Source organism: Heloderma suspectum, chromosome 5, assembly GCF_057233095.1.
Source record: "Heloderma suspectum isolate Gila_16-S chromosome 5, 16-S_ref, whole genome shotgun sequence".
Classification (NCBI taxonomy): domain Eukaryota; kingdom Metazoa; phylum Chordata; class Lepidosauria; order Squamata; family Helodermatidae; genus Heloderma; species Heloderma suspectum.
The window spans coordinates 191,727,195-191,752,697 of record NC_139462.1 but is presented as its reverse complement, the minus strand read 5'-3'; the positions used below and the strand labels follow the sequence as shown (position 1 = coordinate 191,752,697).

Here is a 25,503-nt window from a genome sequence, read left to right as displayed (position 1 = left end):
CCAAGAAATCCTTACTAAATTGAATTCTTATAAAATGAGCAGTCTGATAGGTTTACAGGTCAGATAGGTAAGTGGAAAGTCAAAAGGGATTACATGTCAGACTGGTGAGTGGAAAGTTAAAAAAAATGCAAAGACAGTTGGGGTTTTTTTTGGGGGGGTGTTGTTTCCTCTCCTTGCCATTCTTCCTTCACACTTGCACACCATTTCTACCACATGAATCTGCCTTACACTAACCTGGTTTGCATGTAACGCCCAACCATATGTTAATTGTTTCCAATTAACCCATGGTTGGTGGAGCAATTCCTGCCTGCTTGCCACTTCCGCTTTGCATCCAGTTTAGAAAACAAGCCAGTTCGGCACTGTTGAGGGGCAAACAACCCAGAGCTTTAACCCATGGTTTGTTGCTGGATTCAGTGACCTCTTGCAGCCAGGCCATTATAGGGGGTCCCTAGATACATTGCACTGCCTGAGACCTTTACAGTGGAAATAGCTAGCAACCTGGGCTCTTACAGATTCAAAGCAAATGCCCTGCTGCTGAGCTTTAACCCATGGTTTGTTGCTGGATTCAGTGACCTTTTGCAGCCAGGCCATTATAGGGGGTCCCTAGATACATTGCACTGCCTGAGACCTTTGCACTGGAAATAGCTAGCAACCTGGGCTCTTACAGATTCAAAGCAAATGCCCTGCTGCTGAGCTATAGCCCTAGCAGGAAGAGAACAGAAAAACAGAGGTTTGAACTTTAGGCAGCACATGCATAATACTCAGTTTAGGTTGGTGGGAGGTGGATACCTTGATCAACAAACCCGAAGACTGAAGAAGACTGTTCAGTTATTTTTGGCTGAAGGTTCTACCTTCACCGCCACCACTGTTACTGTTATTAAATAGATTTATAGTCTGCTTTTCAGGGTAAAAACACACAAGGGGGAATACAACATACCTTAAAATGAAAAACAAATAATCAACCATAAAAAACGATACATATTCAGTACATAAACCATTAAAATAATATGTAAGACAGCAGCAGATAAAATCTTAGTAAAAAACATAGCATACCACAATTAATTAAATGCAGGCTGGAATAAATAAGTCTTTAAAATCCTTTAAAAAGGCCAGCGGGGGGTGGGGGGGGGACACACTTCCCAGGGAAGGCCATTCCAAAGAAGTAGGGGCCACCCTGGTACTCAGCGATCTCACAGGTCTGACAAGTGGACCAGAAAGCACTGCCTTTGGGGAAACTCTTCATGTCTTTAATTGAAGGAACTAGGAGAGCAAAAGGAGCATACAATGCTGCCTTGTTCTGAATCACATCATCCTTGGCCCATCTAGCCCAGTACCATCTCCAGTGAGCATCAGTGGTTCCTGACTGTCTCAGTCTCTTTCAAGCCTGTCATTGTCATGTTCAGTTCTTTTAACTGAACATGCCAGAGACTGAAGTGGGGCTCTCTGCAAACATCCTATTGTGCCATGCTATTCATTGGCTGTGAATCCTGCTTTGTAACACAGCGTGCATACACAATACGGAATGTTTGTATTTTAACAATATTCCAAAGTTGTCTTCAAAAGAAAATTTTAATGAATTCATGAAAGAGCATACAGCCGGTCAACCATCTCTGTAGGAAGCCAGGAAACATCCTAACATTTATGGCTGCTCAGGACCAGAGCTCAGTATTATATACAGATACTGGCATTAGCATCCCAGGTTCTGGCTAAGTGACACTGTTAGCAAAGCAATTTTCATCCTTACACACACAAAAAATCAAAGAAGGGATAGAACTGTATTACAGATGCATTAGAAGGTGGTTGCTATGATACTAGTCCTAAGAAACTAAACACTAAGAAGCTAATGTAGGGATATATTTGACTTGAAAAAAGCCTCTACTGAATGGGATTCATAACCAGAGATCTGTGTAAAAATGAAATTATTTTTTTAAACTCCAAATTTGCAAAGGAACTGAAGTACAGTGCTCATAAGTATACACATTAAGTTTGTACACATTCATCTTATCATTCTTTCAACGCTAATTTCAGAGAATTTGGAATTAATTTGTTATAACAGTCAATTTAGTATTTCAAAGCCTTCCTGCATTATCTATCAAACTGTTTCCTAGCTACATTTTACCTATTCCCTAATTCCTGCATATCTGTGCTTGGCAATCCACATATCACAGCCAGTTACATAGTGTTGGTGTTAAGAGTGTAGCATACAGTCTACATCATCATGATATTATACTATTGCATTATACAGCTGCAAGAAGCAAGTAGATTCCCTTCAATACTCTGTCATGCTTTTCTTCCAAATTCCATGAGATGAGTGCTCTGGGTAATATCCAACGGTATCTTTCCACAAACTCAAACAGCGTTAGCGGCATTCCGCTGAATCTTGCACAAGTGGTTGTACAAGCAGTTGCGCAACTGCTTCTGCAATCAGTTGCAAAACCTGTTGCATAACCGCTTGCGCAAATGTAATTTTCATTGGATTCTCCTCTTGCACATACTTCGGAGCCTAGTTTCCACTAGCACAATGTTATTTGTGCTAGTTGAATAACATAGCTAGATACTGTCCACTGTCACGTAAGTGGGTGTGCACACAATTTCTCAGAAACAGACAATACAGCACAGAACGGTTATGCGCATGTCAGTTTCACAGTCCTTATAAACAAAAGGGACCTGGAGATTTGCTAGAGCGATGGGCTGTGAAACCAATGCATATCTAGCATATTTGGAAGTAAAGGCAACATGGAGGCTAACTGGAGATGGGCCAAAGTGATCCTTGGTCATTTGGGAGCTTGAGAACACAGTAAAAATACAGAGCACACAATGAAACACTCATAATGCAGGAATGTCCCTAAAAGCTGCGCCAAAATGAAATAAAGAATAATTTAAAGTAACTAAAAAATGACACAAACAGAATGAGAGCTAATTTGGGCAATGAGATCCTTCTGCTTATCTTCAACTGGAGATGTGTGGGTGGAATAATGTAATTATTCCCTGGGACAGCAAAGCTGAAGTGAAACACACTCTGGCCCCTGCCATGGGCAGAGTGCTTACTTTAAAGCCTTAAACGGCTTGGAGCCCAAATATCTGAAGGAGCATTTTCTCCAAAATCAACCTGTCTCAGAGGCAGCCTTTTTCTATAAGCCTTTTATAAGAGAAGTACATTTATCATCTACAGAAGGGGAGGCCTTCTATGTGGTGGCATCCTGACTTTGGAAGGCCCTCCCATGGGAGGTACACCTAGCACCAACGTTTTACTCTTCTTGGCGCCAGGTTAAAAACCTTTTATTTGCCCAGACATTTTAAATTTAAATTTAATGTGTTTGTTTTTAACTGGCTGAAATAGTTTGTATGTCTATTGTTGTTTTTAATTATTGTACTGATGTTTGATTTTAGGTTAATTTATTTTTAATTGACTTTTTAATTTTTCTGTACACTGCCCTAAAATGCTTTTGGGGGGTGAAAATGCAGTTTATGATTTATAAATAAATAAATAAAACCAGGGGAGAAGCAGCTGCAGGGAGCTTTGATTCCCCTCCACCTCCATGGCAGAAAGAATGCTCAGCTCCAATTTCCAGTTGCACTGGGGCTGTGCAGCTCAAAGGAACCATCAGCCAGTGGGTTAGGACTGCTCAGCTATGTGTGTACGGCTCAGTTTGCAAGGAACAACAACCCAGGTTTGTTTGCTTTTAAACCCTGGGTTATCATTAATGCAGCATGATGCTGGTGCACATTGCCTGACTGCTCCTGCATTCCAACTCTGGTTTGTCTCTCCTCTGACAAGCCTGAGTTCTAGGTTCACATGTCATGCTAAACAACCCAGGGATGGCGTCTCTGGGTTGTTTAGCTGCTCATTCTTGCAGCAGGAGCGATCAGGCAGCAAGCACCACAATATAGGTTGTTGTGACATATGAACTAGACCTATGTGTGAATTTGGAGATATTGGTTGTTTGGGGGGTATTATTACAACTTGTTCTGGCCACCTTGAGAATTATTTGATTAAAAGCGGGTACACATCTTCCAAAGAAATAATGACATAGAAAAGGAGCAAAATGTTGCTTGTTTTCAAGACTACAATTGAGGAAGGTTTAGAAAAATACTGGCAATTGCATGGAGGTAATAGCATCGAAGTGTTTAAGTCCTTCAGGGCCTGCTTTCAACCTGGCTGCATGACTAGTGAGTAAGCAAGAATTTTTTTTACGTAGCCCAGCATGCCAGAAACAGTTGCATGAAAGTGAATTATCCAAAAAAAACCCCTCAACCTCTTTGTTAGGGTTAAATGACTTGGCTCATACCTCTGAGCTACAGCTAGAGTCTGAAGTAGCATGCCATCCACAGAAGATGTCATGCAAAGTTCCATGCAAATAGTGGGTTAAACTAAGCATATTTTAAAACATGCAAAGCAGAAGTGAGCTTCCAGCTCACCATCCATTTCCAAAGTGGCCTGTGGTGCCAAACAAGTTGCCAACCCCTGTGTAAGCAGAATGTTAGCCTTACAGAACAAGACTTTCATGCACTACCCTGACAGGGAACAGTAACTTGTCAAGACGGCACAAAAAATTACCCTGGTAGTTGCAACAGGTCATCTGATAGAGCTCAAGGTTGCTGGCTACTATTCTGGGCCTGAGAAGATAGTATCACGATCTTCTGGAGAGGAAAACTTTGCATGAATGGCTAAATGGATTTATCATGTAAAAATGTAACTCCTTTTCTTGCATCCAAAGGTTGGGTTATGGATACTAGCAAAAACAAAAAAGAACAGAAAAATAATCTTGAAATAAATAACACTGTCTGCCATCCCTCTTTCCCAGCAGGACTCCTATAATGACAACGGTCCCCACATAGCAAATAACTTACAGCTACTAGACATTCTTCAACAAAAGGTGTCAACATGTGAGGCCGGATTGTGACCATAATGTCTCTAAAGTCAATAGCAGTGACTCTTCCAGCTTGTGTGTTATCTCGCTGTACAAATGCTTGTTTTGCATGTTCCAACTGAATTTCCTGTAAAACATAAAAAACACAGTTAAATAAGCCTCATCATTAACCCAGCAAGTGTCTGCTTTTTTTTTTTTTAGTTTATTTCAATGATGGTTACATTGTTCTTTAAAAACAGGGCACAGGAGAGACCCCTAGACTACCAGTTTAACTCTGGGAATAGTGGACCTGTTTTAAGAAATCTGCTGGGAGATCTTCAGTTCATTTCACAGCGTGAAGATGTACCAAGTTCCTTAGAGCTCAAGGAGAGGCCATGATGGTTAACCCAGTTCAGGTATGTAGTGCAGATATGCTCTCAGAGGTCATCTTAACATACCAGAACTGATTTCTGTGAAATTCTGTTTACATTTATTTGTAAATAGTAGATGGTGAGAGAGTAGTTTTATTTTGCTATGTATTCAATTATATTTTCCAAAGACTGAAATTCAAACAAACAGGCTTGGATCCAAAGAGCTCCTTCTGTTCACAGGAAGGACCTGAATCCAGCAGAGTTCCACAAACAGAAGTGGTGACGCAGGGTGGGGAAGAAGCAGACCGGAAGGGGTGCAGGCAGAAGGGGAGCCAGGGCTCAAGGATGCCCTGTTCTGTGAGTAGAACTCCACTCACAGAATGGATCCACCCCAATCCAATGAATGAGCACTTCAGAGGTTGCATTATCTCCAATTCTTGCTATATATTTTAACCAGGAAATTGTTTTCTTGACGATGCAATAAAAAACTTGAAATCCATACAGTTCTTTCTATAGAAAGAATAAAAAGGTGGCACCAAAACTATGAATAAAAATTAGCAAACACTGTGAAAAGCATTCTTGACTTTAGCATTCATGACATGATACCAACAAAGTTAAGTTCCACTGATTTCAAGAAGAGAGAACTAAGTACATACTTCATTCCCACTGAAACCAATAGGTTAATTTTGGCTGGATCATGCTCATAGTAACATCCTCCATTTTAACAGCTGGCTCATGTTTTGAGGAGCTCCTTATATTGTACTGAAGAATTTCTGGACTCAGCAAACTATGGGTTAAAGCAGCTTTGCATGGAAAAGAAATTCAACTGCTTCTCAATGCAAAATAAATGTCCCGCCAAATGTCCCCGAGATTAGAGGTGGTGTAATCCTTCTACATAACTTTAAAAACAGCCTCATTGCTTGATGTTGGGAGTCTGAATTCCTAAAAGCCACAATAAGTGTTTATACAAAATTAATTTGCAGTTGATAACAGGAACTCTGGCACCAGAGCTTTAATGAAAAGATTTCCCAACTTCATTTTCATACACACACACTTCCCAACTATGTCTTTCCTGTTACAGCTCATAAAGCCATTTTATTTCCCAGGTATGGAGAGATTATGTTCAGGTATGACTGATATTTCCAACATTCATTTGACGCAGCCCAGTCCTTCCCACCTCTGCATATTGTGAGGTCCCATTGACAGGTATTATTACCTCATCAACGAGTATGCCAGAACAGAATAACATGCTAGCATACACTTGAAGTTATTTAACAAAGCCATAAAATGAGCACATGTAAAACATAATGTAGAAAACTGATGTTAGACTTTGGGCAGAGATTGCAGGGTTTGAGACAGTGTCTTACTTAGTCCTATTCAACAGCTGGATACTCTCTTTTTCCTGGAAAAAAGCCCTTAGTTGAGCGATCTTTTGAATCATTTTTGTAAATACTAAAACTACCTCTTGTTCATTTAATAATTCACCATCATTCATCATATCAAAAAATCTATAATTATTTTATCTAACCTATTTGTACCCTGTCCTTGCTTCAATGAGTTCAGAGTGATGTACATGGAGGTTCTCCCATTTATTCTTACAAGAACCCTGTGAGGTAGGTGAAGTTGAGAGCTACTGACTTCTCCAAGGCAACCCAGTACTCTTCGTGGCAATTTGAACCAGGGTCTCCTTGGTTCCAAGTTCAACATCCCATTCATTGAATCACACCTGCTATTTATTTGTGGTGGAAGCTATTATAGAACAAGAATAAGAACTGCAGGCCAATGACCATGATGGCTGAGGATGATGGAAGTTGAAATTCCATACATTTGGAGGGCACCACATTGAGGAAGGCTGCTCTATATTGAGGTTTATATCAATTAATCGGTTAAAAAGATAGACGATCAGTGACACACGCTCAAACTAACGCTATATGTTCATAAGCCCATATGGAAACCAATTTGGTTCATGACTCCGCATCACTCCCTTCAAATTTTAAAAATCTACAGTGTCCACCAGTAGCTTCTTCTGTTGTGTTCCTCTTCTTAAAAGAAACCTAATTCTAAGATACATATCACAACAATATACAAATGTAACAGAACGATCATAGTTGACAGGCTGCAGGCAGTTACAAGCTACTTGTAATTTCCTTTATTATTATTTTTATAAACATAGGCAGCAAGTGGAGCTGTATTTGCAAAATAATATTTAAAGGACGCTGTGGTATCTCATCTGGTACAAATTAAGAGAAATATAAAAAGCATTCGCAAACTGAGACAACTGAGACCTCCTGCTGTCTTAAGGTCCAAGGTCTAGACACCAGAACAAGGTGGCCGGCTCATATACATGGAAAGCATCAAAGGACAAGGGTTAAATGCCAAAGCTTGCTTAATTCAAACAGTAACTCTAAATCTCATGCTAAAGGCAGCCTTTGACAGAGGCATCCCAAGCTAAGGACCCATGCTGGAAGGTTATTTGGCACTCTCACCTGCCTAGAAACTATGTATCCTAATCCCAGATCCATGGGGGCTCGCTGTGATGGCTGCCTTATGGAGGTACCCATCCTGCATATGGCTCTAAGGATCCACATTATGACAGGTGGGATATGTATGACAGAAGGGCCTATGCACTGCAAGGATCCTCTGAGGGATAATACATCAGTGTGGAGGGTGTTCACCATGGGCGTTGAACCCATTTTAGGCTAAGGGCTGAATTTCATTTTGGAGAAGCTCTTGGGGGCTGTGGTGGGTGAGGCCAAAGGCAAAAGGGGTAGAGTCAAAATACCAGCACAATTCAGCTGAAGGCTCCTGCTTTCCTTCCTATTCCCACGCTCGGAATACTGTATACCAGACGTCCCAACTCAGAGACTCTGGGGCCAAGCAACGCTAGAGCCTGGCTCAGGCCCTTTGCGCAGAAAAGGGAGAACCATGAGATTACATACACTCTCCCACAAAGTACCAAGCGGGTGTGCTCAGACCAACAGTTTTCCATATGATCTGCGAAATACTCACCAGTTTTTTCTACTGCATAAGCAATGGCCCACGAAAAGCTTATACAAGTAATGAACGCTGTACTGTATAATGTAGCAGAAAAATGATTTTAAGATCACTCAAGGCTTCACATTTAAAATGTGGCCACATAATTCAATACTAGAACACTATTCTTTGGATTGCATGTCTGACCACACAGGAAGTTAAGTCCATTCTGTCTCCCATGCAACTCCCCCGCCCCCCATGATTTTTTAAGATGCCTGCCTGCTCAGCTCAGCTGGAATTATTGTGGGGTGGGGAGAAGATGAATGAATTCCACAAGTCCCACTTCCAAGTCATCCCCCCCCCCCCGCCCGTAGCCATCTTAAAGCAGTAGCTGTAATGGAGCTATCACAAAAGGTAAAGGGGCTCAGCCTCTCCCCCACATAATTCAAGCGATGAAACTGTAATGGGACTGACTCAATAACAAAGATTAGCAATGACCATAATAAACTCTGTTTCCTGTCCCTAGACTTGGAAAGGGCATTTCTATACATATTTGGTCATCTAGCAATAATCACTCTTGATCTCACTGCTGCTTCTTATTTGTTTGTATGTTTCGGGGGGGGGGGGAATGATAGCTTGACACAACAGAGGACGAATGGCAGAGCTAAAGTGTCAGCAAAACTCCTGAGAAGAGCAGATACTCTTAACTCTCACGATTTCTTATGTCAACGACCCTGTAGCAGCATCACCTAGTAATTTTATGCCTTCAGGCTGGGACCCAGCCTAGTGAACTACCAGGGGGCCAAACTACATGTTGTACAAATCAGGTTGGTGTAGTGAAGCCTTCTATTTTTCTTTACTCTCACGCAAGTACATGCAGTTCCAAACCGGATCAGGAGCACAGCACTCTGGGAGGGAAGACTCAATCAAGACTTTTAATTCTTTTTTTGATCCCTTCCTCATCAGGGGTGGGAGGTAGTATTTCAGGGGCGGGGAGGGGAACAGGAGGAAAGGATTAAACTCCCCCTATTTTCCTGAAATTCCACAATCCCCTCCCAATGGGGGAAGGGTTAAGAAAAGGAAGTCTTGACTGAGACTTCCCTCCTGGAGTGCCGTGGTCCTGATCCAGATATTCTCTACCTGAGATCCCAGATCAGAACCACATGTGCTTAAACAAAAATAAAGAAAAATAGTAAAGAGCCAGTGTGGTGTAGCGATTAGACTGTTGGACTGGAACTCAGGAGATCCAGGTTCAAGTCCCTACTCGGCCATAAAGCTCACTGGGTGACTTTGGGCCAGTCACCGACTCTCAGCCTAACCTACCTCACAGGGTTGTTGTGAGGGTAAAATGGAGAGGAAGAGAACCATGTAAGCTGCCTCGGCTTCTTTGCAAAAGAAAAAAAGGCAGGATATAAATGTAGTAATGGTAATTAATTAATTAATTAATTAATTGTAGGCTGAATGATAGCAATGCAATTGCTAAAATGTGTAGTTTAGCCCTGATCACTGTTTCTGTCATGGCCTCAGAGCCCTTTACAGGCACAGAAGATAACAGGGGGTGTTCAAGTTCAGCCTCCTGTGATTGAAAGGTAGTATGAAGTCTCAGGATTGGCCAGAGCTTTTCTATATAAATATGAGGTGCCTGACCTACTTTTATTGGCTGCAGCTTCCATCTCTAGCTTAAGCCAGTTCTGGATTCAGGTATAGCTGTCCATGGCCCCTGATAGTGTCATCTCTGGTGAATGACATTCACAGTTCGTGGAAAAACCCAGGGCTCTGTGGTTGCCTCAAGGTCAGGAGAAACTGAAAAGCCCTGGAATTCCTTGTTGCTGTAGACAAGGCAACAATCCTGTGATTGTGTAAACAAGCCCATAAAGCCTGTTTCTCACTCACTTACTCCCTCGCTCCCCCCCCCACACACACACAGCAAAATCCTCACAGAATCATTTATGCAAAAAGCTCAATAAGGTAATTTTAGCTCTCACATGGTTCTCCCATTTGAATGAAGTCTTATATGGAGCACTTATGCTGAATCGTGCTACTGACCAGTTGCTGTTTTGCACTGGCTACCAGATAGCTGGGTAGTAAAGACTTGTACTCTTAGGACACTGACTTTGGAATAGCACCTCCTTAAAATGGACTAGAATTTGTGTTGCTCCAAATTTTCTATCACCTTCCAAAGGGGAAAGCTGAGCTAGATATGAATTCAAGTGAAGTCAGCAAAATGACAGTGATTAAGACTAACAGAATGTGATTATACTATATCAGACATCCAACATCCTCTTCAGACAAAGAGTTAATTAGGCTCTACTCCACCAAGTCAATTTGAAACATTTGTCCTAGTAGCATTATCTTAATTATTCCTCATCAAAACGATAACACTTCCTACTGTGAACTAACACCCTTATGTAAACAAAATTACAGACTCTATCATCCTGAAATATGATCCTTTGTCAAAACTCTCTTGTGTAAAGACTCTTTACAGCATATCCAATCGAAACACAACAGAAGCACTCATCCTGCCTTGTCTGTTGGTCTCACGAGGCTTTCGTACTACAAACAGTAACCATGTATTTAAAGCAGATTCCATTCAGTGTATCCCATCTCAACCATGAAATATATAAATGCAGAACGTTTATGATGTGGATGTAAGTACAGAAGAAAAAAGTATCTACTGTGTAGGGTAAAAATCTAAGATGAGGGTTGATAAGCAGTACCTCTGCACACTCCAAAATTCTGTTATTTTAACCCATTTCTCTCTCTCAGTCTCTCTCTCTCTCTCTCTCTCTCTCTCACTCACTCACTCTCACACACACACTTATAGTCCCTTGTAGACCAGCCTTTCCCAACCTAGCAGCCACTACCTGTGTTGGACTACAACTCCCATAGTCCACAGCCAGCATAGCAATGGGCTGTGCTGATTGGGGAAGATGGGGATTGTTGTCCAACACAGTTGGAGGGTGCCCAGTTGGGAAGGCTGCTGCAGGCCATTAGTAGGTTCCAGCTTTATATTAAGAGAAGGAGTTGCCCGAGAGCTTTGAGGCAGAACGAATCCATTGATCTGTCTGAGATCTAAAGCTGCCACTTCCAGAATTTAGGTTTGGCAGGGTTTGCCTGAGTTGCATCTCATTCAATGACAGCTCAAAATACTCTGCCTCTGGTTACAAATATCCAACACAGCTGAACGCAACGAATGAAAAAAAAAAATATCCCACTGCCTTTAAAGTGTCTCAAGTGCCAACTCCTCAGAACCACACCTACAAGATTAAATTGAAAATGTTGACTGGATCCTGTTCAAAAATATCTATGCTGCTTTCAGATGCCAAAAGAAAAATTACTGCTTATGCAGCAGTTTCACCACTGGCCAATCAGATCTGATGGGCATGCACACAGACATCCAGCAGTCTAAAAATACAGATGGCTAGTGTGCAGTGAAAAGTATTGGCAGTGGGGTGGGGGCTGGATTTAAACCATGGAATTCTCTCTCTCTCTCTCTGCTTTGTTTATTCAGACTTGGATAAATTCATTGCCCAAACTCACCAGTAAGAATTGGGTGAACTCTGCGTATGTTAGGCGCCTTTTCCGATCTTTTCCAAAATGCAGCTGCACAAACTCTGAATCCCAGTTAAAGGGAATATGTTGGTGAATTGTGGTCTGGCCAAAGACTTGCTTAACATCCTCTGGGGAAGGAAATAAACACAGAGAGAATGGTTATTATGAGGCACAAAGCAAACACTGGAATCACTCTGTTCATTCTCGGAGAGACTGGGCTATATTAATAGATTTTCATTTAAATCAATCATAACACTAGATCAGGGGGTGGGCAACACGCAGGCCCCATGTGGCCACACCCCAGGCTTGCTTGTGACTCCCACTGCTACTGAAATTGCCATAGCAGTGGCACCCCCCCCCCAATTTAAAACAAGGTGTGTGCGCCTGGTTTTAAAGCAAAATTGCTGTTTTTTTGCCACCACCACATTTCAGTAGCACATTTGGCAGTGCGGCCCCTGAGCGCTGCCCATTCCTGTTCTAGATTAATTGGCATCCCAGTCCTAACTCAAAGGCTCATATGATATGTTATAAATTGCCCAGAAGGCTATACCAAGCCACAGCTTTGCCTGTTCTGGGCCCTTTTCTTCCTTCCGAGTGATGCAATAGCATTATACCACAGTGTAGACTTGGCTGCATATGAGCTACTAAATTGTGATTTCAGAACCCTCTGGGCATTCTTCATCAACCAACCCCTTATTTCTTCTCTTCACGAGAAACTTGACATTCAGTAAGGAGACAAACTATGTGCCTTTTTTCATGCCTCACTTATGGAAGACCTGTTTCAAAATACCGTGAAGTGTAGCAATGTCATCATCCAACATTTGCCCGATTCATCAAAATGGTATGCAAGCTATTTTAAATGCATGCAGCTGAACTATGCAAGTCAGCCATGGGCATCCAGTTAATTGCATGTTTATTGTTGACATTTAGGGCAGTTTCCAACGGGGTGCTTATGACTCCATTGATTATTTTCTACCCTGCTGATTCTATTGTGCAAGTGGTGGGTTCTGCCGATTGTGTTGCACCAGCGGGGCCCACTGATTATGCAAGGGGGATTTAGCCCTTCTGGGGGGAAGCCCCAATCGTTGGGACACCCAAGACAGGAAGGTCATGGCAGAGAGGTCAGACTAAATATGATCCCTGGGGAAGGAAACGGCAGCCCACCCCAGTATTCTTGCCATGAAAACTAAATGGATCAGTACAACCAGAGATATGTTGGTATACCATCGGAAGATGGGACTCCCAGGTCGGAAGATGGTCAAAATGCTACTGGGGAGGAACAGAGGATAAATTCAACTAGTCCCAGATGTGATGACGCAGCTAGCTCAAAGCCGAAAGGACAGCTAGCAGCCGATGGTGCTGGTGGTGAATGACGAATCCCATGCTCGAAAGATCAACACACCACAGGAACCTGGAATGTAAGATCTATGAGCCAGGGCAAATTGGATGTGGTTATTGGGGGGATGTCAAGATTAAATATAGGCATTTTGGGTGTCAGTCAATTGAAATGGACTGGAATGAGCTACTTCACATCAAATGACCACCAGATCTACTACTGTGGACAAGAGGACCACAGAAGAAATGGAGTAGCCTTCATAATTAATAATAAAGTGGCTAAAGCAGTGCTTGGATACAATCCCAAAAATGACAGAATGATCTCAATTTGAATTCAGGGTAAGCCATTTAACATCACAGTGATCCAAATATACGCCCCAACCACAGATGCTGAAGAAGCAGAAGTAGATCAGTTCTATGAGGATCTGCAGCACCTACTGGATAGTACGTCAAACAAAGATATTATTTTCATTACAGGAGACTGAAATGCTAAGGTGGGTAGTCAAACGACACCTGGAATTACAGGCAAGCATGGTCTGGGAGAACAAAATGAAGCAGGACATAGGCTGATAGAATTTTGCCAAGACAACTCACTTTGCATAACAAACACTCTCTTCCAGCAACCTAAGAGACGACTTTATACATGGACTTCACCAGATGGTCGACACCGAAATCAGATTGACTACATCCTTTGTAGCCAAAGGTGGTGGACATCTATGCAGTCGGTAAAAACAAGAGCTGGAGCTGATTGTAGTTCAGATCACGAACTTCTTATTGCACAATTTAGAATCAGACTAAAGAGAATAGGGAAGACCCACAGATCAGTTAGATATGAGCTCACTAATATTCCTCATGAATATGCAGTGGAGGTGAAGAATAGATTTAAGGGACTAGATTTAGTAGATAGGGTCCCGGAAGAACTATGCACAGAAGTTCGCAACATTGTTCAGGAGGCGGCAACAAAAAAGTCCCAAAGAAAAAGAAAACCAAGAAGGCAAGATGGCTGTCTGCTGAGACGCTGGAAGCAGCCCAAGAAAGAAGGAAAGCAAAAGGCAACAGTGATCGGGGGAGATATGCCCAATTAAATGCAAAATTCCAGAGGTTAGCCAGAAGAGATAAGGAATTATTTTTAAATAAGCAATGTGCAGAAGCAGAAGAAGATAATAGAATAGGAAGGACAAGAGACCTCTTCCAAAAAATTAGAAACATTGGAGGTAAGTTCCAGGCAAAAATGGGTATGATCAAAAACAAAGATGGCAAGGACCTAACAGAAGCAGAAGAGATCAAGAAGAGGTGGCAAGAATATACAGAAGATCTGTATAGGAAGGATAATAATACCGGGAATAGATTTGACGGTGTGGTCAGTGAGCTAGAGCCAGACATCCTGAAGAGTGAGGTTGAATGGGCCTTAAGAAGCATTGCTAATAACAAGGCAGCAGGAGATGACGGTATCCCAGCTGAACTGTTTAAAATCTTGCAAGGTGATGCTGTCAAGGTGATGCATGCCATATGCCAGCACATTTGGAAAACACAAGAATGGCCAACAGATTGGAAAAAATCAACTTATATCCCCATACCAAAAAAGGGAAGCACCAAAGAACGTTCAAACTATTGAACAGGGCACTTATTTCACATGCCAGTAAGGTAATGCTCAAGATCTTGCAAGGTGGACTCCAGCAATTCATGGAACGAGAATTGCCAGATGTACAAGCTGGGTTTCGAAAAGGCAGAGGAACTAGAGACCAAATTGCCAATATCCATTGGATAATGGAGAAAGCCAGGGAGTTTCAGAAAAACATCTATTTCTGTTTTACTGACTATTCTAAAGCCTTTGACTGTGTGGATCATCACAAATTGTGGCAAGTTCTTGGTGGTATGGGGATACCAGGTCATCTTGTCTGCTCCTGAGGAATCTGTATAACGACCAAGTAGCAACGGTAAGAACAGACCACGGAACAACGGACTGGTTTAAGATTGGGAAAGGAGTACGGCAGGGTTGTATACTCTCACCCTACCTATTCAACCTTTACGCAGAAACATCATGCAACGTGCTGGGCTTGATGAAGCCAAGGTTGGAGTTAAAATCACTGGAAGAAACATTAACAATTTCAGATATGCAGATGATACCACTTGGATAGTGAAAGAAGAAAGTGCAAAAGCTGGGTTGCAGTTAAACCTCAAAAAAACCAAGCTTATGGCAACCAGCTTGATTGATAACTGGCAAATAGTGGGAGAAAACGTGGAGGCAGTGACAGACTTTGTCTTTCTAGGCGCAAAGATTACTGCAGATGCTGACTGCAGCCAGGAAATCAGAAGACGTTTACTTCTTGGGAGGACAACAATGACAAATCTTGATAAAATAGTTAAGAGCAGAGACATCACACTGACAACAAAGATCCACATAGTTCAAGCAGTGGTATTCCCCGTAGTAACCTATGGCTGCGAGAGCTGGACCATAAGGAAGGCTGAACGAAGGAAGATAGATGCTTTTGAACTGTGGTGCTGGAGGAAAATTCTGAGAGTGCCTTGGACTGCAAGAAGATCAAACCAGTCCGTGCTCCAGGAAATCAAGCCAGACTGCTCACTTGAGGGAATGATCTTAAAGGCAAAACTGAAGTACTTTGGCCACATCATGAGAAGACAGGATACCCTGGAGAAGATGCTGATGCTAGGGAAAGTGGAAGGCCAAAGGAAGAGGGGCCGACCAAGGGCAAGATGGATGGATGATATTCTGGAGGTGACGGACTTGACCTTGGGGGAGCTGGGGGTGGCGACGGCCGACAGGAAGCTCTGGCATGGGCTGGTCCATGAAGTCACGAAGAGTCGGAAGCGACTGACCGAATAAACAACAAGGAGGCAGGTTGTATGGAGCTCCCTTATGCAACCTCCGCCAACTTGCTTCCTTCCAGAAATGAGTGTGTCTACTTGTTCGAGTGCTAAATCGCCATGTCACAAGCAGTAGGTCCCGCTTGCGCAATGCAATCGGCAGTGCAGAAGAGTATCAGCGGGGGCGGAAGTGCCCCACTGGACTCTGCCCTTATATACTGCCTTATCTGCAGTATATTATTTCCATTGTGGCTCCTATTGCAGAACAGCCTGCCTGCCTTTACTTTGTGCTGCTTACTACTCCAGATTTCTAACCCTCCAAAAGGATTTTGGATTTCCAAAAAGATTTCTAACCCTCCTTCAAAATGAAAAATGGCATTTTGCAGTACCATTTGATTACAATCAAATAACTGTTTTCTTTCCTTGTTTAGCACACGTAAGTGAAAATTACAATATCTGAGTTTTCCAAAGTGATGCCATAAGCCAAATGATTTCGTAAAGTTAGGGTTGGCTGGTTTCCTGACAAGGTGCAAACCAGGGTATATGATGCAGCTCTCTCACCAGAAGATCACCTATTTCTTGCTCTTATTGATGACTTATGATGGTTATAAAACTAACTATCTCCTTTGCCCTGCCCTTTTATATATAGCCTGTACTTCTTTCTCACCACTATTCATGGTTCGCAAATTCCTATACAAGCTCACTAGACTGGATCTTAATGTTTTCCTTCTTCCTTCACTGGACTCATCTAGAACAATTTCACTGATCAGAGTCCTTAATCCACAGATTTACTGCTTGAATCAGATACAGAGATAATTCATGCCTCATGAACAAATTTATAATGTTTTCAACTGTGTTTTAACTGTCAGAGTTACTGTAACACCTATGGCTCTTCCTCTACTCTTTCCTACTATACTTCTCTCTGACAAAAGCCAACTTTAAAAAAAGGGGGGGGGGATGATGGCCCATCTGAAACAGGATGTCTTCTTTAATCTTTGTAATTTGTAACGGAACTGGTGCCTGAACTTGCTTTTTTCCTTTTCCCTCCCCATCCCCTTTTCCTTGTGTGTCATGCCTTTTAGACTGCAAGCCCGAGGACAGGGACTGTCTTACTACTGATATTAGTAAGTCTCTCAGGAAGCCTTTTTGGCTAAAGAGCAGGGCTGCCTTAAATAAATAATCTCCTGTCTCTTTTAGCAGATGAGGTAGGAAACTGAATCATTCACTTTTACTCATTTTTTCCCATTTGGAAATCATTAAACATATTAGTCACAAACAGCTACTACAACTAGGTAGAACATAATATGAGTTATTCTACTATTTTCTTATTGCTATGCCCTCAACCTTAGAAGCTTGCATTTCCTTGTTGGGCCATGGGGGTGGGTGTTACTTTTTATCTCTTTAAATTTACAAACTTCTATAGTTCTGCTGACCTAGCAAGTCCTGCAAGCATGAAGAAAATACCTTATTATGGGGTCGCCCCTGTTTTGCTTCCAAACTGATAGGCTCCCTATGGGCTGGTTTGTATGATCAAAATCATGCTGGCTTATTTAAGCGGCTAATGCTGGGCACAATTTGAATAATCACCACCGAGGCGTGGATTGTCGTGTCGTCCGAACTCAGGCAGCATGGCTTGTTGGAAGGGGAAACAACTCTCCAATAACCCATAGGCTGTTGTAGGGACGCACAGTACACATTGTAATCTAAATAAGCCACCCTGGCTTACGGCATGGTGGCTTACTTCAGTTATGCAAACTAGGAGAGTGTCTCCACGACAATGAAAAGAGAAGGAAGGAGTGGCTTGCCCACATTTTTCAAGGAGCCGGTTTTGGTCTGGGCAGGGCTCCACGAGAGAGTGCATCACACCATTCTAAGTCACTTCACAGAACATACTTCCAGTAGTGTGGGGGTGTTGGAGTGAATGTCATCTGACTGGCAGGGGCTGCTCAACCAATAAGAGAGGCTCCCCCCCCAGCGCTCCCCCCATCTCCTTCTTCTTAATTACAAGCCTCATTAAGCAGAATGTGAGTTACTTCTGAGTAGACACTAATGGGTTTGTGCTGGGAAAGACATGCAGGGGAAACACAAAGATGGGAAACCAGCCCCTTTCTAACCCGATGCTGCCAGGAACAAAGGTGTGAATTAGTTACTTCCGAAGTATGCATTCAGGGGACAAGCCTCATTGACCAGAAGAGGTTACTTCCAACTCGACACACTTATGTTTGTGCTGGGAAAGACATGCAGGGGAAACCAGCCCCCTTTCTAACCCAATGGTGTGCAGGATTGCTGTAATGAAGGCGTGAATTAGTTACTTCTGAAGGCAATAAACCAAATGGAAAATCACAGCTCGGTAAAGTACTTTACAGTCTTTAGGGAATTAGTGCTTTAAAATGTGCTATTTCAATTGAGGGTGATCTCTGTAAATTCTGAACTGCACATTCAGGGACAAGCCTCATTGAGCACAATGGGAGTTACTTCTGAGTAGACACTACTTGGTTTGTGCTGGGAAACACAGGGGTGGGAGACAGGAAACATCCCTTGACTGGGGTCATGGTGAAAGGCACACCCCTGGGCAGGGCTAGCATACCCAAGGTAAATAAGGGGGTTGGGGCACACAACAACTATACTGTGGAGAACCCAAAAGAATCAGAAGCAGTCTTAAGCAGTCTCAGGAAATCCGGTTTTTCCCTGATAAACTCTGGGGTGGCTGCTGGATGGCCATGACGTCATGTATCCCTAATGACCTCCAAATGCAGCCAGCTCAGAGTAAATTGCTGGTGGTGACACCCCTCTGCTCAAAGAGAGGGCATGATTGAACATAATTAAACATAAGAACACAAGAAGAGCCATGCTGGATCAGACCAAGGGTCCATCTAGTCCAGCATTCTGTTCACACAGTGGCAAACCAGCTGTTGACTGGGAACCCACAAGCAGGACACAAGTGCAACAGCACTTCCCACCCATGTTCCCCAGCAACTGGTGTACATAGGCATACTGATACTGATACTGGAGCACATAGCCATCAGGACTAGTAGCCAGTAATTCTCCTCCAAAAATTTGTTTAATCTTCTTGTAAAGCTATCCAAGTTGGTGGGCATCACTACATCTTGCTGTAAGAACTAGCCAGGGTTCCCACTTGCAGCAGGATCTGAAACATCTCTGAGGTTTCTTCCAATTCTGCAACCTGCTTGTGCCCCCATGTTAAGGTATCTACTCTACTGAAGCCCTATTTGAATGTTCTAAGCCCCCATGTGATTAGAATTGTGCAAAAAAGCCAGCTCTGTACCCTCCATTGCTGTCCCTGTTGCCCACGGAGTGTTGGAGGGCTGACGTCTGTGGCTGGGACCTGATCTACTTGTGTAGGCTCCCTGTGTGATTTAGAATCCTGGAAATTTCACATTCAGAGCCTATGCTCCCCTCTGCAGACATTCCCAAATGATCACCAAGGCAGCTTAGTACACATGATTAAAACAATACCTCCCCTCCTCCCCACCCCCAAAAGACTCTGGCTAGGGGTAGAGACCAGATTGTCCTTCCCCTAACTTACGGAAACTAGCAGTATGAGACGAGGTGTAGGATCCAGATTTAGTCATGTTTAGATTAGACCCACTGAAATCAACAGGCCTTAAATTAGTCATGACTACTTAAGTCCTATGGAGTTCAGCGGTCTACTCTAAGCATGACTAAATCTGGATCTAAACCAAGTGTTCTTTCTGGTGGCTGGATATTCCTCCTCTTGCTGGCTGTTGAATACTCCTCTGGCTGATGGTTAGAGCCAGGCTGGTCTCATTCTCACTCCGGCATTCTTCCTAGGAGAGTCAGCTCCAGGGCCCTTGCTTCTCCGGCTATATGTATTTCTCCCCAGAAGTCAACATTTCATTGCCATCTTGAATTAAAGTTAAGATTGTTTCAATATAATATCACAATAAAAGTCTCAATAAGGACATGAATTACCTGGGGGGAAAATTTCCTACACAGCCAACCAGTCATGTCAGAATTATTATTTTTAAAAATATCTTTTTTGGTTAAATCTTTAAAAAGGAAAAACTTGGAACTTGACAGGGAAGAGTATGCTTCTACCCTGCCAATACAGTTAACAACTTACTGGGGGGGGGGGGGAGGAGGCACGGCTATCTTCTTCTAAGCAAAGAGCACAAGGCAAATTGGAGATTTCATAAGAAGTTAAATTGCATAATGGTGTAAGTGGAGGCAGTCCCATATGCACCAATACCAAGGTTGCCTTTTCAAAGCTTTTGACAAGGCCCTTTTATATTAATCATATTTAAGGGTCTGAAGGAGAGGAAAGTAATGTAGAATTAGAGCTGCAGCTCTTAATCCTATATTCAAGGCTTTAGGAAAATGAATACAGGAGAATCAATTTTCTCAAAGACGTTATGTGCTTCAGGAGCCGCTGGGGGATGGAACACACCGCACACCCCGGTGTCCCAGGGCTTGTTGCGTGGCTTTGGAGATTCACAGGGCTTTTAGCAAAACACCACTCTCCTAGGCACAGACTCCAAGTTGTGTGCCACTTTGAAATGGTGTTACACTGATGGAGGAGATGGCATTAGAATTTCTGCAGTGGCTCAATCCAGCCACCAGCTTTCGAGGCTAGCAGCATCTGCTGCCAACACAGCAGCAGGACTTGGCAGGTGCCCTTGGTTTCGGGACAGTCAAATCAGCTGTCCAGTTGTTAGATAAAAAGTCCTTGCTTTCGGTTTAGAAGAAAAGAATGCCAGGCAGGCAGCAGTGGATCCAACACTATTTTATTGAACGTTTTGCAAAACGGGTGCAGAGCAGTCTGGACCCCGAGACATGTGTGCAAAAGCCCTTTATATCATATCGCTTCTATTGTTCTTACCAGTAACCAATGAAACAGTTAGTACATCGGCTCACTAAGTCAATATCCAATAAACAGTCACTATCAGCTTACCAAGCTGTTAGTCATGAGCGCGTCAGTATGATTCCCTTTTTGCTCCGCCTATATTTTCCCGCCACTCGGGCTCTTACGTAACTTGAGACGCCAACAGTTATGGAGTCTCCTTTTTCTAACACAGTCAATGAACAGGGTGGTGGCTGCGCAAAAGCTGCTGAGAAGTCCAGAAGGTCACACTCCTCCTTATCACTCTCCTGGTGTACAACAAGCGACCAAAGCAGCTTCAGTCCCCCCGCCCCCGCCCCACAACAGTCCAGCATCAGACTGAAATAGTATCATCCAAGATTTCCTGGGGCTGAGCTACCATCCAGCTTGCTCCCCAAACAGGGACCTTTGGTATGGGTCAATAGTTGGGAAAATGGCTATGGTGCAAGGAGGGCTTCTTCAAGAGGTTTTATCAAACTTTGTCTTTATGTAAGCCACCTTTTACCCCCCCCCCCAAAGGTGGCCTAAAATACTGAAATAACTAAATATTGCTCTGTAAATTACATAAACATGCCAAGTAGTACACTATTGTATGCAAAGTTATAAACTGGGGATTTGTGCCATAAGATAAGTTTAGGTTTGATTAAAAAAATCAAAAAAGTAAGTACTGCATATATTTCAATTTTTCTCAACATTTTCATTCTCCGTAGGGGAAAGAAGCGGGGAAGGAACCTCAGGGTTTTTTCCCCCCATAGGTTCAAAATATTCAAAATTTTACATTTTTAATCTGTCCTGAAACACTGACCACAATTTCTAGCATTTTGAGAGACAGAGAAAAGAAATTATCTGCATCTACTATCTCTATACTGGGCATGACTTTATAAACCTCCATCACACCCTCCCTTAGTCACTTTTTTTCTTAAAGTAAAAAGCTCCAGTGATTGTCACCTTACCCCATTTATCATTTTGTTTGCCATTTTTGCACCTTTTCCAGCTGGACAATAAGCTTTCCCTAGCCCAGCAATTCACATACGGTAGGAGTCTCAGTGCATGGAAGCCATGCAGCCCAGTTGGCTGGTTGGCTGCAATCGGATGGAAGAGCTACTGCCACCTCTACCACATGCTTCTGAATCCGGAGAGTGGAGGACTAATTTTCCACACTGATGCATGAATTCTCACATCTCTACCTTCACCTCTGATGGGCATGGGGTGGTGGTGGTGGTTGCTCAAGCAATGCAGCATTTAGATTTCTCCTGGGACAGCGTTCAAATTATGGGAGAAAAGCCATTGTTGTTCAGTCATTCAGTCATGTCCGAATCTTCGTGACCCCATGGACCATAGCACGCCAGGCCTTCCTGTCCTCCGCTCTCTCCCGGAGCATGCTCAAGTTCATATTCATTGCATTGGTGATGCTATCTAGCCATCTCACCCTCTGCTGTCCCCTCCTCCTTTTGCCTTCAATCTTTCCCAGCATCAGGGTCTTTTCCAGGGAGTTTTCTCTTCGCATTAGGTGGCCAAAATATTTGAGCTTCAGCCTCAGTATCTGCCCTTCCAATGAGCAGTCAGTGTTGATTTCCTTTAGGGTTGACTGATTTGACCTCCTTGCAGTCCAGGGGACTCGTAAGAGTCTTCTCCAGCACCACAGTTCGAAAGCATCAATTCTTTGGTATTCAGCCTTCCTTATAGTCCAGCTCTCACAGCCATACGTTACTACTGGGAAAGCCATAGCTTTGATTATACAAACCTTTGACAGCAAGGTGATGTCTCTGCTTCTTACTATGTTGTCTAGGTTTGCCATAACTTTCCTCCCAAGGAGCAAGAGTCTTTTAATTTCATGGCTACAGTCACTGTCTGCAGTGATCTTGGACCCCAAGAAAGTAAAATCTGTCACTGCTTCTATTTTTTACCCTTCTATATGCTAGGAAGTGATGGGGCCAGATGCCATGATCTTAGTTTTTTACTAAAACGCTGAGCAAAGGGCTAGATTCGCCCGATCTCATCTGATCTCCGAAGCTAAGCACGGTCAGCCCTGGTTAGTAGTTGGATGGGAGCCCGCCTGGGTATCAGGCTTCCTGCACTGAGCAGGGGGTTGGACTTGATGGTCTTGTAGGCCCCTTCCAACCCTATGATTCTATGAAAACCCCACCCCACCTCCTCTCAATTTAACTAAATAATACCCCCTGTACTCTTCTAAAAACAGTAGCCAGGTGGGATCCTCTATAATTCAAGCACTACCAGGGTGGAGTGGGGGTGCTGCTGCTGCTGCAAGTAGTCAGGATGGAAGCCACAATCAGCGTGCATGCTTTTCATTATGCAGGACTTGTTTTAAAAGTAATGTAGAATTATTTTATTCTATGACAAGTGATGGCCTTAAGACTGGGGTCTCCAAAGTGGTGCCTGTGGGCACCAATGTAACTGCAGGCATCTCTCTTAGTGCCCCAGGCTCCCTGAGCCCCCCTGCCTTTGATTTTATTTAAGATTTTTAACATTTTCTTTTAAACTGGGAGGCTGGCATGCCACAAAGCAAAGTGTTGCCCTCCAGTGGCATCTTTATTTGGATTCAAAAGAGTGTTTTTGTGTTTTGGAGCTGTGATCCCCACCTCTGCCTTATAATTAGTTTTTTGGCCAAGTTACTTTTCTTTTAGTCTCACCAGCTTGTGTTCTAGGAAATGGGTGTTTTGAGACTGGCCATGCCCACCACAGCAGCCATTTTATGAATGAGCACCCCCCCCCCCGCACCTATTTTTGAGAGCTCAAATTCCAAATGTGCCCACCAATCCAAAAAGGTTGGGGACCGCTGTCCTAAGATATTTTTGCATTTGACAAACAAGAAGTCAAAATGACATCTTTCCCTGCTATTTTCCCCCCCTAATGGCACACAAGCATGCTATCTGGCATCAGGAAAATGGTTCTGGAGTCTGAAGTGACCATTTCATGGTATATTCTGCAGTCTGAAGTGACCATTTCATGGTATTCCTACCCCTGTTTATTTGTCCCTTGCACACACAATCACAGATAAATATTTAAGCAATAAATATTTTACTGATTTCAGTGACCCTACTCTGGAGCAAGTGAGCATACCATGGGACATATTAAAGAGTCCAGAGTTTAACAAACATGGTTCTAAGGGCATTTATCTTCTATTTCCAAGGTAAGACATGTTTATTTGCGGCTGAACAAATCTGAGGTTAAAGACTTCAACGAAGTTCCTACCACAGCAGTGGTGTGTTGTTTTTTTCAGTACAGGCAGGTCAAATTCCTTCCAAAATTGCAGCTTAGTAAATGGGCCTTTTCTTCTATACTGTCGTCTTATGAAGGATGGTTATATTTCAGCTCTCAGTTAACCAGACAGTGACCTTATACAGTTTGAATTTACTCTCAAATTGGCTCTATCCCCCCTTCTCCATACCTATTTTTTCCTTCTCTCTCTTTTTAAGTAGCACGAAGAAAGCAGAAAACACAATATTTTAGCCATTTGAACAAGCTGCATTCTGAAATCAGCCTGCTAACTGGAAGTGCTCTCCGTTACCTCTATCTTTCAAAATTGGAGCCATTATAGTCATTCGTGTAAATCCACATTTAGCCTTTCATAAAGAACGGATTTTTGACCCATTGAACTGGAAGAGCTTCTGCACTGTTCTCCTGATCTTTGACAAGATAGCCCACAACAGAGAAGACAATTTCTTGCTGGTGTGAATTTGTATTCCGTTGTTAAACTCTCAATGCTCACAAGTGGTAAATCTACTTCAGATAGCTTGCACTTTGATGATTCTGAATGTTGTAACAAAGCTGGAGAGGAAAACCAAATACTGTACAGAAAATCAAATACCCAATGCACTAAGCCCAGTTATTGTTATTGAGAAAGGCCTGCCTAAGGAGGTGCAAAAAATTGCCCTGGGCAATATCAACTCCTTAAACACTTCAGGGTTGTATGTGCCTGCATTTTCTAATTCGGCCAGCAGAAAGCATAGTAGCAATCAATGGAAACTCAAAAGCATCATCTCCACCTCAGGTCATAAAAACAGTGTATGGATATGAGGTCAAAGACTACTACCCCCTGCTCTTCAAGATTTAATCTTGGGGAAAAGAGGTGCATTCTATGGTTACCAGATGTGCAAGAAATGTACTTTCAGTTGCATAGCCTCAGATAATTCCCCCCCACACCCCTCCTCAGTTAAACAAAATTTGCAGTTTGTCCCTAAGCATTTTCAGTGAAATGAGTTTGCCACCAACTCATTCCCACATAGTCTATGCAAAAACAAACTGGTTGGTACAGTACAATTCTATGAAGACAACCAGTTCTATCACACAAACAGGATTCCAATACCCTGTCTGGGAAGGAATGAGAATGGATGTGGAGATCACACACACTGCTTCTGCTCCCCCTCTCTGTAGAGGGGCAAAGTAAACGTCTTCATTTAAAAAATATTTCTGTACTTCTGTTCTTAAAATATAATCACAGCAGTTTACAAAATGTACCCTCTACCCTCCACCCCGCCATAAACCAGATCCTGCAAGTTAAGAACCCATAAGTGGTTGCATTGTTTTTGTCACTGAGGCAAACAAGGTGGGGAATTAGAGATAAGATATTTGTCCTCTTCCATCACCATACCACAATATCATCAGGACTGCATCCTAACTGCCAAGGATGAATACAGCAATAATTGTGAGTTGCTTCATGTCAGACAGACTTTTCTGCATGCCTGTCACTTCATGAAAGAACTACAAGAATCTT

General features: G+C 42.9%; 1 protein-coding gene across 8 annotated transcripts in view; it reads right to left on the bottom strand.

Annotated features, from left to right (window-relative positions):
- The window catches only part of SLC25A13 (solute carrier family 25 member 13), a 142,146-nt gene that overhangs the window by 51,192 nt on the left and 65,451 nt on the right, over window positions 1-25,503 (bottom strand). For 7 of the 8 annotated variants that reach the window (XM_084858759.1, XM_084858756.1, XM_084858762.1 and 4 more), the window contains 2 exons: window positions 11,735-11,874; window positions 4,852-4,998 (listed from right to left, as the gene is read on the bottom strand). In XM_084858759.1, coding sequence (XP_084714885.1) covers window positions 4,852-4,998; window positions 11,735-11,874 — 287 coding nt within the window. Of the gene's footprint in view, window positions 1-4,851; window positions 4,999-11,734; window positions 11,875-19,454; window positions 19,606-25,503 lie in introns of those variants that run through there. The other variant, XM_084858761.1, reaches the window with a different exon arrangement.